At 53.2% G+C, this 15329-nt stretch overlaps 1 protein-coding gene across 1 annotated transcript in view; it reads right to left on the bottom strand.

The window, feature by feature from the left end:
* Positions 1 to 15275, bottom strand: part of HADHA (hydroxyacyl-CoA dehydrogenase trifunctional multienzyme complex subunit alpha) — a 31829-nt gene extending 16554 nt beyond the window's left edge. Inside the window, exons 1-7 of the mRNA XM_069011916.1 lie at positions 15154 to 15275; positions 10128 to 10169; positions 9972 to 10042; positions 8750 to 8883; positions 7463 to 7601; positions 6370 to 6489; positions 6186 to 6288 (exon numbers count right to left, since the gene is read on the bottom strand). Of these exons, the coding sequence (XP_068868017.1) occupies positions 6186 to 6288; positions 6370 to 6489; positions 7463 to 7601; positions 8750 to 8883; positions 9972 to 10042; positions 10128 to 10169; positions 15154 to 15241 (697 nt within the window). The 5' untranslated portion in view covers positions 15242 to 15275. The remainder of the gene's footprint in view (positions 1 to 6185; positions 6289 to 6369; positions 6490 to 7462; positions 7602 to 8749; positions 8884 to 9971; positions 10043 to 10127; positions 10170 to 15153) is intronic.
* Positions 15276 to 15329: the final 54 nt, after the last annotated feature.

The following is a 15329-nucleotide window of genomic DNA, read 5'->3' as shown; positions in this document are numbered from 1 at the left end:
TACACCAAGGAAAATGGAGCACAATGGAACAAGGTATCCGGTGCCTGAGGGAATTGGCTGTGCTGGAAATCATTTTCTCAGAAGATGAGAGATTTCCTAAGAGCCCAGATGGTGTCCAATGCACATCACAGATGTGGTTGAGGTTCGCACGCCTTGGACCAGAGATATACTCCCGTTACCTGGCAACGCTGCAATGGAGGGAAGGCGAGGACAGGGTGGGCGTCTTGGTGAACAAGCTGAGGATTTACGAGGACACTGTCACAGCCCCATTTCGCACCCATGTCTCATCCGTGGAAACAAGTCTTTTGGCTGAGCAAGTCCGGAGCTTGGTTGAAGAAGGCCATCAGAAATTGAAAAAGGAGCTTAAGGAAGAGATTTATCACATCTCGCCAGAACCAACAAGAGTCTCTGCCATTAGGAGCCGGCGCCCCCCAACCAGGGAGAGAGGATACACGCCACGAGGTAATCTCTGGTTTTTCCTTCAGGAACATGGAGAAGACATGAGTAAGTGGCATGGAAAACCCACCTCCTCCTTAGCAGCCAGGGTACGTGAACTAAAAAGAGGGACAACTACCACAAGAAGCGCATCTAGAGTCAACATTGCTCCGGTCTCTCGCACACAGAACTCCAGACGGTACCAGAATGACAGTATGACTGATCCTCTTGAAGGGACCTCAGGAACATACTCACCGGAAGGGAGCAACATGCACCAGAACCAGGAATAGAGGGGCCCTGCCTCTAGCCAGGTAGAGGAAAGGGATAATCGGGTCTTTTGGACTGTGTGGGTCCGATGGCCTGGCACAGCTGACCCACAAAAATACACGGCTTTGGTTGACACAGGCGCTCAATGTACTCTGATGCCATCAAGGTATGTGGGAGCAGAACCCATTTCTATTTGTGGGGTGACAGGAGGATCCCAGCAGCTGACTGTACTGGAAGCTGAAGTGAGTTTAACTGGGAACGAGTGGCAGAAACACCCCATCGTGACTGGCCCGGAGGCCCCGTGCATTCTCGGCATAGACTATCTCAGAAATGGATATTTCAAGGACCCAAAAGGACATCGTTGGGCTTTTGGGATAGCTGCTGTGGAGACAGAAGATATCAGACAACTGAGTACATTGCCTGGCCTCTCAGATGACCCGTCTGCCGTGGGACTGCTAAGAGTTGAAGAACAACAGGTACCAATCGCCACAGCAACAGTACACCGTCGGCAATACCGCACCGACAGAGACTCTGTGGTTCCCGTCCATGAGATGATTCGTAAACTGGAGAGCCAAGGGGTGGTCAGCAAGGCCCATTCACCTTTCAACAGCCCTATATGGCCAGTGCGTAAGTCCAACGGGGAATGGAGACTGACGGTGGATTACCGTGGCCTGAATGAAGTCACACCACCATTGAGTGCTGCTGTGCCGGACATGTTGGAACTTCAGTACGAGCTGGAGTCCAAAGCAGCGAAGTGGTACTCCACTATTGACATTGCCAACGCCTTCTTCTCCATTCCTTTGGCAGCAGAATGCAGGCCCCAGTTTGCTTTCACTTGGAGGGGTGTGCAATACACCTGGAACCGACTGCCCCAGGGGTGGAAGCACAGTCCCACCATTTGCCATGGACTGATCCAAACTGCACTGGAAAAGGGTGAGGCCCCAGAACATCTGCAATACATCGACGACATCATCGTGTGGGGAAACACAGCAAAGGAAGTATTTGAGAAAGGAGAGAAAATCATCCAGATTCTCCTGGAAGCTGGCTTTGCCATCAAAAGGAGCAAAGTCAAGGGACCTGCCCAAGAGATCCAGTTCCTGGGAGTAAAGTGGCAAGATGGACGACGTCAGATTCCCACCGAGGTCGTCAACAAGATCACTGCGATGTCTCCACCGACCAGTAAGAAGGAAACACAAGCTTTCCTAGGCGCCATAGGTTTTTGGAGAATGCACATTCCTGAGTACAGCCAGATTGTGAGCCCTCTCTACCTGGTTACCCGCAAGACGAACGATTTCCACTGGGGCCCTGAACAGCAGCAAGCCTTCGCCCAGATCAAACAGGAAATCGCTCATGCGGTAGCCCTTGGCCCAGTCAGGACAGGACCAGAGGTGAAGAATGTGCTCTACTCTGCAGCCGGGAGCCATGGTCTGTCCTGGAGCCTCTGGCAGAAGGTGCCTGGTGAAACTCGTGGCCGACCACTGGGATTCTGGAGCCGAAGCTACAGAGGATCTGAAGCTAACTACACTCCCACAGAGAAGGAAATCTTGGCCGCCTATGAAGGAGTCCAAGCTGCCTCAGAGGTAATCGGCACAGAGGCACAACTCCTCCTGGCACCCCGACTACCAGTGCTGGGGTGGATGTTCAAGGGAAAGGTTCCTGCCATGCATCACGCCACCGACACCACATGGAGCAAATGGATTGCTCTCATCACACAGCGTGCCCGTATTGGAAACCCGAATCGCCCTGGGATTCTGGAAATTATAACAAACTGGCCTGAAGGTGAGACTTTTGGATTATCTTCTGAAGAAGAGGAAGAGCAAGTGACTCGTGCTGAGGAAGCCCCACCATATAATGAGCTACCGGAGACTGAAAGACGTTATGCCCTCTTCACTGATGGTTCCTGCCGAATTGTAGGCACTAACAGGAAGTGGAAAGCTGCAGTATGGAGCCCCACACGGCAAGTTGCACAAGCTACCGAGGGACAAGGTGGATCGAGTCAGGTTGCAGAGCTTAAAGCCGTCCAGCTGGCTTTGGATATTGCTGAACGAGAGAAGTGGCCGAGGCTCTATCTCTACACCGACTCGTGGATGGTAGCTAACGCTCTGTGGGGATGGCTGGTTCGCTGGAGAAAAGCCAACTGGCAGCGCAGAGGGAAACCCATCTGGGCCGCTGAGATTTGGCAGGACATCGCCGCCCGAGTAGAGAAGCTGACCGTGAAGGTTCGACACGTGGATGCGCACGTACCCAAGAGTCGGGCTAATGAAGAACATCGCAACAACGAGCAGGTGGACCGAGCTGCCAAGGTGAAAGTATCACAGGTGGATCTGGACTGGCAGCACAAGGGAGAATTATTCCTAGCTCGTTGGGCCCATGATGCCTCTGGTCATCAGGGGAGAGATGCAACATACCAATGGGCCCGTGACCGAGGGGTGGACCTTACCATGGACAGCATCTCACAGGTCATCCACAGTTGTGAGACCTGTGCTGCAATCAAACAGGCCAAGCGGGTGAAGCCTCTGTGGTACGGTGGACGATGGTCAAAGTACAGGTATGGGGAAGCCTGGCAAGTTGATTACATCACCCTTCCCCAAACTCGCCAAGGCAAGCGCTACGTGTTGACCATGGTTGAAGCAACCACTGGATGGCTGGAGACCTACCCTGTGCCTCATGCTACAGCCCGGAACACCATCTTGGGCCTGGAAAAGCAAGTCCTGTGGAGACATGGCACCCCGGACAGGATCGAGTCAGACAACGGGACTCATTTTAAGAACAGCCTCATCAACACCTGGGCCAGAGAACACGGTATCGAATGGATATATCACATTCCTTATCATGCACCAGCTGCCGGAAAAGTTGAACGCTGCAATGGACTACTTAAAACCACCCTAAAGGCACTTGGTGGGGGAACCTTCAAAAATTGGGAAGTGAACTTAGCGAAGGCTACCTGGATGGTCAATACCCGAGGGTCCATCAATCGAGCTGGTCCTGCCGAGTCTGAACCCTTGCACACAGTGGATGGAGATAGAGTCCCTGTGGTACACCTGAGAGGTATTTTAGGAAAGACTGTTTGGATTAATCCCACCTCAGGCAAAGGCAAACCCATCCGTGGGATTGTCTTTGCTCAAGGACCTGGTTGCACTTGGTGGGTAATGCAAAAAGATGGGGAAACCCGTTGTGTACCACAGGGAGACCTAATCTTAGGTGAGAACGGTGTGTAGGGTTTCATTGTGTATATATATATATATATATATATGTATGTGTGTTTAGAGTTTAAGAAGGTATTGATTTGGGATGATGTAGATGGTAATAGAATAAGGGGTGGATAATGTCCTGGGTTGAGGTGTATTCTATTACCATCCTCATGAGCTGTTGAAATCAGGTGGGGCAGTGTTTTCCTTACCTCCTCCCCCCAGACTATCTTTCTGTTAATGGCCCATCATTGTCCTGCTGCATGACTCAGAGATAACTCCCTCCGGACTATCTTCTGTTAACGAGCCTAATCAACACCTGGCCTCATGACTCATTACCTCATTGTGAGATGCTCCACCCAGAGGGAGGAACCAAGCATCCCATCATGGATATAACTGGGACTCTGAGCATCAAAGGGACGGGCTCCACTGGATTTCCAGAGGACAGGAGCTACACAGCCACCGCTGGACTTTCTGAGGAAGAGCAGACCCCTTCTACTACAGGATCACCACTTCAGAGGATTGCAGCCACCATTCCACCAGACTGCTACCACTACCCTGCCTAATAGGGATTCAGGTTGTATCTTGGCTCTGTCAGTGTTTTCTTTTACTTTCTTTTCCTTTTCTTTAATTTCCATTAAATTGTTATTCTGACTTGGTGCCTCTCACTGGTTTATTTTCAAACTAGTACACATGCCCTGAAATTGCCTCCTGATTGATGGTGTCTGTCTCCTTCCAAGCTTTCTGTCATCAGTTAAAGCATCACCCCAGGTAGAGCTGCTTTCCCCAGACACAGAGTGAACAGGAGCCCTCCTGGCGCTGGCTGCTGTTTGGGTAACAAGGAATACATCCAATGTTTGCATATCATTTGTATTTCTGTGTTCCTCCTACGTGCTTCTCTGGGCTGAGCCAGGATTCCCAGCAGCTCCTCACAAAGCTCACGCTTCCTTTCAGCAACTTGGGGTAATAAAAAGCCACATCTGCTGGCTCTTAAAAACCAATTCACTTCTAAGCAAGTATCAAGTGGGACAGTTTATCCAGGCTGCCTCCAGCCCTGGGACCAGCAGCAGAAGGATGTGGAGCTGCTGGAGCCAGTCCAGAGGAGGCACCAAAGGGATCAGAGGAACAGTTCTACCATGAGGAAAGCCTGAGAGAATCGGGATTGCTCAGCCCGGAGAAGAGAAGGCTCTGGGGAGATCTAATTGCAGCCTTCCAGTGCCTGGAGGAGCTGACAGGAAAGATGGAGAGGGACTGGGGACAAGGCATGGAGGGACAGGACACAGGGAATGGCTTCCCAGTGCCAGAGGGCAGGGCTGGATGGGATATTGGGAAGGAATTGTTTCCTGGGAGGGTGGGCAGGCCCTGGCACAGGGTGCCCAGAGCAGCTGGGGCTGCCCCTGGATCCCTGGCAGTGCCCAAGGCCAGGCTGGACATTGGGGCTGGGAGCAGCCTGGGACAGTGGAAGATGTGGGACTGGGTGGGCTTCAAGGTCCCTTCCAACCCCGGCCATTCAGTGATCCAGCACTGGCCTGTGGGACAGCACGGACACCAGGGCCTCCCTGGCACTGCTCAGGGTGGGCAGCAGCACCTTTTTGTTAATTTTATTTTCTTCAGCATCACCAGTGTGCTCTGGCCATGCTCTGCCTGGGGAAACCACGCTCAGCACCCTCCAACTCTGTGGCAGTGCCAGCCAGAGCCGTGGCTTCCCTTCTAACTCCTGGGTGGGGCTGACCACACCTCTCAGGAGGCTCTGGGGGATTTAGTCCTCAAACTCCTCTGTTTAGTCACCTTCCAAGAAAGCTGCCCTAGTGAAAGAACTTTGGGAGCAATACATTATCCAGCAGCCTGCTCAGCACTTGGAATGCTGCAGTTTGCAGGGAATTTCTCCACCCAGCTGACAGCCAGCTGGCAATTCCAAGTGCCTAAGCCACGGGGGCTGCCTGTTCCAGCTCCCGTCAGGGATTACCATCTGCAGGCTGCAGAAACACAGACATCAGTCATCTATTGTCCTTCCATTAGGGGCTGCAATCTGTCCTCTGACATGATAAATGAGGAACGTGGGCTCTTATCTGGATAATTAGCTTAAGGAGAGCCAGCAGGCCTGCCCTCCATGCTGACCTCTCCTGTTCACTCAGCTTCTGCAGCAGCCTCACATTTCAAGGTCCCTGTGCTTGTAAGGTGGGAACAGGGATTCCCCTGCAGAGCAGGACAAAACCTCTCCACACATTTTGGTGAGGGGAGAGGTTCCCTGACAGGCAGCAGCACATCAAGGAACTGAGAGACACCATGTCTGACCTAGTGGTTCCACCAGCTGGTCAACCAGCCCCATCTTCTTGGCTCTGTCCGCACGGATGTTCCTCCCAGTCAGCATCATATCAAAGGCAGCAGGAAGTCCCACCTGGAAGGGCAGAAAGAGGATTCCAGAGTGGGAGCTTGCCAGGCAGAAGGGGCTATAGACTCAAGTAGTTCTCTTACTCACCATCTTTGGCAGCCTCTGAGTACCCCCTGCTCCGGGCAGGAGACCCAGCAACACTTCAGGTGTTCCCAGGACTGTTTTCTTGTCCTTTGTTGCTACTCTGTAGTGACAGGCAATGGCAACCTTAAAAAAAAGGAAGAGACAAGGAAAAGATTCCCTATGAAAGACCACAGGAGAACTGGGCATCCATGACACAGCTCTCTCCCACACACTGCCTCAGCTTTCCTCATGACCCTGCCCCAGTTCCTCAACCCAACTGCCCAAATTCCCTCTGTGCTCACTGATGGCTTCTCCTGGTGGATGACAGCAAGCAGGTATGAGATGAACATCAAACTCCCAAGCTGATTTTAAATCTCACCTAGACCATCAAGGGCTTAATTAATTCATCACACCAAGAGCACAGTCCCATCTATGGATCAGCCATGAGTCCTGATTTATCCCTGGACTGCCAAGTCCAGATGAGTCAACACAGTGGGAGTAAAAAGCTGTGACTGCTTGAGAAATCAGTACAAACTGAAGAGACGCCATCCCAAGATTACACTGCTTTAGTAACAACTCTGCTCCAGGAATTAGCAGAGCCTTGCAGTTTACAAACTCCTAGATGGAGGTTACAAGGCAGAAGATCCAGCCAAGGTGCTGGAGAGGAGTTGCTGGCAGGGTGGAGCCTGGCCAGGTCCCCACACTCACCCCTCTCACAGCAGCCCTATAAAGAATGGAAGTTGCTGGGATACAAAACTCACTTCATCTGAAAAGCAGCAATTTCCAGGCTGAACTCTGCCAGCAGCATTGATGCAGCTCCAATGCCTGCTGGAAACAGCCAGTTTTCCCTGGGACACTCATCTAAATATTAGCCTGGCTCACACAGGTTCAGATTTGATTTGCTCTCTTTCCACAGCAGCAGCAAAACTCACATGGCACAGCCCTGAAGCACAACCAAGCCATTAACTTGCCACAAACTCATTTACATGATGTAATGAGCCCTCGTCAGCTCCCAAACCCCTCTTGCAGTACCAGTCCTGCCGGCATCATTTGGATAATCAGAGAACCAGCAGTGTCAGCTCCCACTCCTCCTGTGAGCCCCAGGATTGTCCAGTACCTCCAGCCCTCCTCCCAGGCAGCTGCCACTGATGGCAGCAACGATGGGCTTTGGAGAGTGCTCAATCTTTTCCAGCATCTTCTGTCCATCCTGAGAGAGCTGAGTCACTTCCTGAGCAGTCTTGCAGGCTTCAAGCATGCTGAGGGGAAGAGAGAGGTGGATCAGGATGGGAAAAGCACTGACAAAACAGCAGGAAAATGAGAGGTTTTGACGAGTTTGTCCCTTTTTTCCCACAATCTCCAGTGCCTGACAGGCAGGCAAGAGCTGATCAGGCCCCAGTTTTGGATCAGACAACACAAGGAGACCAAACCCAGCAGGGTCAGGCCCTGCATGCTGACAGGGCTGTGCCTGAGGCACTGAATGGGATTCCCTTGTGCCAGGGCTGTGGAAGCCTTTGGGAGAGGAGGAAGGGTCACAGGACGCCTCAAAGCACTTGCCAGGAAGGGTAGAGGAAAGAGCCCAGGATCAATCTTAAGAGGAGCAGATGGCCAGTGCTCTGATGCCACACTGCCAATTAGAGGCTCCCTGTGCCAATTATTCTCCTGGAGGCTCGCAGCCTGTGCCAGGCAGGAGCAATTTGGGAGGCTGGAGGTGCTGAGGCCAGGAGACGCCTCTTAACCACAGCCTGGCCTTTGCTCTGCTCACCTCCTTCCCTCCTGCGCAGGGAGTGAGTCTCTGTCCCTGGACAAGGCCAGCCAAAAAAGTAACACGGTTTTGGAGGGTCTATTTGTAATTTACTTCCTTTCCTCGGAGCTTTCTGGCTTTTAATGTCTTTAAGCAACTATTCTGTTCTGTCAGTGTCAGCAGTAGGAGCCAGTGGCATTCCAGGTGCCAGTGGGCACCCACAGGATCATTGCACACCCTGGAAAAGTTACCCAGGGAGCCTGGGAGGCTGCTCCACACAGGGCAGAATGCCAAACCCTGCCCAAGTGAGGGGCCAGGCTGGAAGGCTGCCAGGCACTCCAACCCAGCTTAAACGAGTCCTGCATGTGAATTATCCACTCTCATTGTACCCCAGACCGAAGGACAATGCCCAGCCCAGAGCCAGGATGGGTTTCCTTGGCTGCACCCCAGCACACAGGAAGGAGTGACCAAGTGCCACAGCCAGGACGGGTTTGAGGACTCGCCACATCCCCCTTTGCCGAGGTCCTCACTTCATTCCAGCAGCTTTGGCATCCTGAGCACGTGGATTTCCCTCCCAGCCCGTGCCTCACCCCGGGGAGATGTCAGGGACAAGCTGCTGGATTTCAGGGACAGCTCCACCAGCTCCTGAGGCCCTGTGCTTACTTGAGATCTGCTCCAGCAATGAAAGAGCCTGGCTTGGAGGAGATGAGCACGGCGCTCCTCACAGCCTCGTTGGCCCAGATCTCATTCATGACGTCGGTGAACTCTGCACTCAGCTGCTTGGACAGGGTGTTCACCTGGGAGCAAAGCAGCAGCGTCAGCAGGAGCCCAGGTCTGCTGCAAGTTACTTCAGCCTCGTCCTAGCACAAAACCCACTCCAGGATAAAACCCTGCAGCAGGTCATCTTTAGTTAGGAAGTTCTTCCTTAACCTCCCCACTGGTGGGTTTGTGGCCCCAAACACTGACTTTATGAGCTTGTAAATGTTTTTTTTCTATATAATCATAGAATCACAGAATGGTTTGGGATGGAAGGGACCTTTCAAGGTCATCTCATGCAACCCCCTGCAATGAGCAGAGACACCTTCCCCAGACCAGGCTGACAACATCCCTCCAGCTTTACTGAAAGGCTGCAACAAGCAGGACAAATCCAGCCCGGGTTCTTCAGGTACCACCAAAATCCTCACAGAAAATAGGATATTTCAAACCTGAGACTGCTGCTGCTCCTCAAAAGGAAGGAGTATATAAAAAAACCCTTCTGGTCTGCTACAATTAGTACAAGATTTTTCATAGCACTACTAGTTCAATCTTTATATCTCAAACAGTATCAGAGCAGCTCAGCTGCTTAGCTTTAAAAACCAGTGTTTTACTGCAAGCTCTACCATAGCTTCATAGAGAGCATTTCCATCTGTGAGATGACATCTGAAATTCACCACTGGTTATGAGACTCCAAAATGCATTTTTAGATGTATTCCTGAGATGTCATTTACAGAGTTCCTGCCTCCTGATACCTGAGCAACTGCAGCTGTATTGACCTAAAAAATGAAAATGAGCTCTATTTATATTGTACTCATGATAATAGAATTGGAAGCATTTATGGATTCCAAAGCACTGAAGTATGGACACACTCTTTAACCATTTTTAATCCAATAATTTAATAAGATTTAGAATTTTTTAAAGATTTCTTTAAGATTTGGAACTTAATGAGACCTTAATAAGTGCCTGGGAGAGAGAAAAATTAGCTTAGCACACTCAAAGTACTCCAAGAGGCATCTCCAGATGTCTCATTAAAATCCCAAGATCTCCTTTTCCTATTTCTCCTTTGCTCCCAACTTTGTAAGGCTGCAGGTTAGAAAAGTTCTGAGCCTTAAGTGGGAATTTTCAATACCTTGGAATTTGGTGTGTTGAAGCGCACGACAGCAACATCCCCTTTGATATCACAGCTGACGTGGGTTCTGTCTGCAAACAAACACCAGGGTGGGGTCAGCTCCTGCTCCAGGGATTTTAAGGAAAAAATGGATTTATAGAAAGGCTTCACACTTACTCTGGAGGGCACTGGAGGTGGAGATGTTACGGCAGGCATAACCTAAGGAAAAGGTGTTACAGGTGTTAAAGGAATTCTCAGCAGTCTCAGCCCAACTCTCTCCCAGCTCCCCTCGCCTGCCAAGGGCAGCTTTTGGAAAACCCTGGGCACGAGCCAGTCCCTCCCCTCACGGCCTGACCTGTGCCCCCACCAGAGTCCAGTGGTCACACCACTGCAGTGACCTTCCCAGCACAGACCCCCCCCTGCAGTGCCAGCAGTGCCCAACTGAGAGCAGCAAAAATGAGATCCTTCTTCCCAACCAGCTGACAAGGGATGGAGCAGGTGGCACAGGGAGGTTTGCCTTTATTATCCTCATTCCAGCCTCTTCACATGCTAAACCAGGGACCTTCCTGCACTTTGGGGAGCTTCAAGGTGATTTCCCTGCAAAGCAAACACAACTGTCCAGGGTATTTCTGTAAAAACACGTGCTGGTGCCAGAAAATGGGGCCAGCCCAGTGACCACACACTTCTCAGGGGGCACAACTGCAGGGCCACAAAGGGCTCACAAAATATTTATTCTTGCCTCTATCTATCAACAAAATACTCAGAAACGCAGATTGGTTTGGGTGGGAAGGGACCTCAAAGCCCATCCAGTGCCACCCCTGCCATGGGCAGGGACACCTCTCACTGTCCCAGGCTGCTCCCAGCCCCAATGTCCAGCCTGGCCTTGGGCACTGCCAGGGATCCAGGGGCAGCCCCAGCTGCTCTGGGCAACCAGACCCCAGGGTCTCCCCACCCTCACAGCCAAGAATTCCTTCCCAGTATCCCATCTGGCAGTGGGAAGCCATTCCACCTTGTCCTGTCCCCCCAGGCCCTTGTCCAGGGTCCCTCTCCAGCTCTTGGATCCGCCTCTGCTAATGACATACAAAGCACATGAACGTGCCTTGTTCCAGAGCCCTCAGCAAACTCAGACCAGGGGATGAACAAGTTCTGCCCGCAAGTTTCTGACTTGTAAATCTCCTTTTTCTGCTCAGAAATTGTGTTTGGCCCCATGGTCTCTCAGCACATGAATGAATCCCAGCTCCATTCAAGCAACCTTGCCCTTGACGCTGAGGATCCTCTAACTCAGATCCAGGCTGAATCCCTGCCAAAGCTGCTTTCCGTCTGAATTCCAGTAAATATCCATGTGTTACTCCACATGTATCCACCAGCTGGCACACAGCCAATTAGCCACGGGAAGGTTCTGCTCAACACTGGTAAAACTTTTAGGAATGAAACATTCCCATTCCCAGCAGCAAGAAGGGAGAACAGTCCAATACCAGGAGAGTAAACTGCAAACTGTGCCTCCCCAACAGGTGTCCCCCCCTGCCACAGCCCCGTGACACGAGCTCAGGGCTGGGGCCCTGCTGCACTTTGGCCTCATTTCCACCTTGTCCGGGGTGCTGGCAATAAGGACTGGCCTTTGCTCCCATTCCTGAGCCCGGGATATGCGGTGTGATGGGGATGGAAATTCAATGTCAGCCCGTCCCAGCAAACAGGTCTGGGGTGCATGTGTGTGTCATGTGCTCACAGCAGCATTTTATAAACAAAGAGTGAACTGGTTCCCGCTCCAAAGCTCCTCAGCAATATTTAACACTCACATGTGATTGCTGCATCCAACAATAATTTCCCTAAAATTTTGTGTGCTCAAGTCAGGTACTCCTGAAAGTAAGCACCAACATTCAATTCCCACAAACCAAGTGTGGGCTGACAACAATTCCTCTGGTGAGAGATGCTGCCCAGCAGAACACCATGCACGTTTAACAGCAGTATTTTAACCCAGTAAAAGCCACACAGCCTCTTTAAAGAGAAGGCAAGGGCTGAACAACTTCCCTGAATTCATTCATTCAATCCTTGGAGCAAGCTGGGATAGTGGAAGGTGTCCCTGCCCATGGCAAGGGTGTGGAACAAGATGAGCTTTAGGATCCCTCCCAGCCAAACCAGTCTGGGATTCCATGTTTTTTGCTCTTTACATGCCTTTCCTTTTCCATATCAGTTCCCAAACAGATTCTTTCCATTAAAACCTTCAGCCTTGAATTCCACTCTGCCTTTCCATTCTCACAAAACAGAAGAGATGAAGTAGGAAAAAAATAAACCAAGGGCATGACTGGACAAATCTCACTCCATTTGAATGTAAGCTCTTTTGGGAGAGGTGCTGTTAGCAGTGTAACAGCTGGGTTAACACGGGAGGGAGGTTTCTGTAGCCTGACAGTGGTTTATTTTAAATCCAGAATATTTGTGGAAAACACGTTTTGCCACGAAACGAGAGCAGCTTCTCGGTCCTGGTCCCTGCACATCAGCTTTAGGCGCTGATCCCTTCAGCACTGCAACGGGAACGTGCCAAGACCAGAGCTGGAAAAATCCTCCAAAATGCTGCAGGAAGCAGCAGCCCAGCTGCACGCTTCCACCACGTCCTACCATTCATTCCAGAGCTAAAGCCTTCAAAATCGATTCCAGTCTCACTCATCCATTCACTTTCAGCTCAAAGACTGTCCAACACCAGGACACCAACAGTTCGGTGCTCTCAGGACTTTGCCAAGGACTTGGATGCATCAGAGAATGGACAACACCCCATCCCACAGCCCAGCCTGCTCCTTCCCACTTTCTCTTCTCCCTGTTACTGCCTCGGCTGCCTCCCTGCCCAGCCCCTTCCCATCCTTCCACTCACCCGGACACGGCACACCACTTGAACTGGGAATGGCCTCCATGGTTGATGACTCAGGGAAAAGCCTTTTTCCAGTCCTGGAGCACCCCAAGCCCCAGCAGGATGGATGGGATGAAGCTTAGGCCACCTGAGCTGTCCCTGTGAGCTGAGCACGGAGCTGTGACCCGTGAGATGGGAAACTCCTGGCAAACTGAGCTTCCCAATCCACTCCAGGAACCTGCCGGCACACGGACACGGCCCAGCAGGTACAGGCAGCCCTGGAGCTCACCTGGCTCCTGTCTGCTCCCTGCCTCTGGGCTGCCCTGGGGAGCTTTGCATCCACTTCCCAAACACTTTGCAAGGCAGAACAAGGCTATTAATTAGTTATGAACAGTGACAGCGTCCTCGGAGCAGCTCCAGGGCTGTTTGTTGTGAAGAGTTTTACCAGTCAGAACAAGAATTCCAACAGCAAGAGCCTGAGAACTCCCTGGAGTTGCCACAAGTCTCCTCATTAGTGACTGCACCACCCTGTCACGTACAAACCTGCTGCAAGGCTGCACGTAACACAGGTGTGATCCCAGGAACTGCTCATGTTGGAAAAGACCTCTAAGAGCATCAAGTCCAGCTCTGAACGCAGCAGTGCCGAGCCCAGGTTTGGGTTTAAATGAAATGCAGCTGGATTTTGGGTCAACATCAATACCAGACTCTGAGGCCCTTCAAAGTGCTCAAATATGAGGTTTCTAGTGCTTCCCAGCCAGGCCCTTTGACCTTCCCAGAGCTCCTGGGGACTCCCTGCCTTGGTAGCCAGGAAGCACCAAGCAAGCACTGTGAACAGGCAGGAGAGAGCCCCAGCCCTGCCTGAGCTGGCAGGGGAGATGCCTCACACAAAATCATGGAATCATTGAATCCCAGGACGGTGTAAGTGGGAAGGGACCTCAAAGCCCATCCAGTGCCACCCCCTGCCATGGGCAGGGACACCTCCCACTGTCCCAGGCTGCTCCCAGCCCCAATGTCCAGCCTGGCCTTGGGCACTGCCAGGGATCCAGGGGCAGCCCCAGCTGCTCTGGGCACCCTGTGCCAGGGCCTGCCCACCCTCCCAGGGAACAATTCCTTCCCAGTATCCCATCCAGCCCTGCCCTCTGGCACTGGGAAGCCATTCCCTGTGTCCTGTCCCTTCAGGCCCTTCTTCCCAGTCCCTCTCCAGCTCTCCTGGAGGTTCTTTAGGCACTGGAAGGGGCTCTGAGCTCTCCCCAGAGCCTCTTCTTCTCCAGGCTGACCAATCCCAATTCTCTCAGCTGAGAGATCATGGAGCACCTGGAGACACTGACAGGCCTGGGCACACCCTCCCCACCCAGGTGGAACACTGGGATACCCCTTCCCATGGATACATCTGCGTGCCTGCAGGGCAGCCACAGACACCCAAGGACATGGGGACACGCTCTCCTTTCCAAGCAGGCACACAGGGCACTGCAGACAGGCACATGTGTCAGGGCACAAGGACACTCTCTCCCTGTGGATGAACTCACGTGCAGGGATCATCCTGACTGCAGGGTGTGTCCCCCCCTCAATGCCAGGTCACAGGGACCCCCCAGAGCTGCACAGAGATTCCCACAGCGTGTCCTTGTGCAAGGACTGGCACGGCAGAATGTCCCCCATGGGGGCACACCCCCCTCTCCCCCCGAGGCTCCAGGACATGGGGGGCCAGACCCTGCACTGGGGAAACCTTGGGGGGGATGTTGGGGACCTGCCAGGGATCCCCCTGGGTGACTCACAGGCCATGGGGACAAACCCCCCCCATGGGGCACAGACACACGCGGGGACACCTCCCACCCCACAGCTCCCCCGAGGATCCCCCAGTCCTAGTCCCGGTCCCCACAGACCCTTCCCTGGGAACACCCCACTCCTCCCAGTCCCCACGGTCACAGCACCTGAAGAGCCCTCCGGGACACCCCCACCCCCTGCCACAGCACCGAGAGCCCCTCTTTGCAAAACCTGCTCCTCATCCCCTCAATGCCACCCCAGTCCTCGCCCACTTACCGCCCTGTCGGTGTTTCCCCACCTCTCAGTGCCCCCTCCCCGACCCCTCAGTGCCCCTCGCACCCTCACTGTCCCCCCATCCTCACCTCTTAGTGCCTCCTCACCATCCCCCCCAAACTTACTTCTCAGTGGACCTCGTCCCACCCCAGTCCTCGCTCCCTCAGTGCTCCCCTAACGCTCAGTGTTCCCCCGACCCTTCACTGCCCCGTCGGTGACACCCTTCCCTCAGTGTCCCCCTGCCCGTCAGGGCCCCCACCCCTCAGCGCTCCCCTGACGCGGGGACACTGCACGCCAGCCGCTCCCGCTCCCCGCCGTCCCCCCGCTTACCGCGGGGCGGGGTGCGCCGCGTCGGGCCGGCCCTGGCGGCGGCCGGAAGGCGGCTGAGGCTGCCGATGGCCCGCACCGCCGCCGCCATCTTCGCCGAGGTCGAATGAGGGAGAGGCCGCCGGGGGCCTGACAGCGCCTGCCCCGCCCACGCCGCTCCGCCCGCGCCTGTCCGCCGC

Source organism: Aphelocoma coerulescens, chromosome 3 (genome assembly GCF_041296385.1).
Source record: "Aphelocoma coerulescens isolate FSJ_1873_10779 chromosome 3, UR_Acoe_1.0, whole genome shotgun sequence".
NCBI classification, from domain to species: domain Eukaryota; kingdom Metazoa; phylum Chordata; class Aves; order Passeriformes; family Corvidae; genus Aphelocoma; species Aphelocoma coerulescens.
Note: the sequence above shows the minus strand (reverse complement) of the source record. Positions and strands in the feature narration are given on the sequence as shown.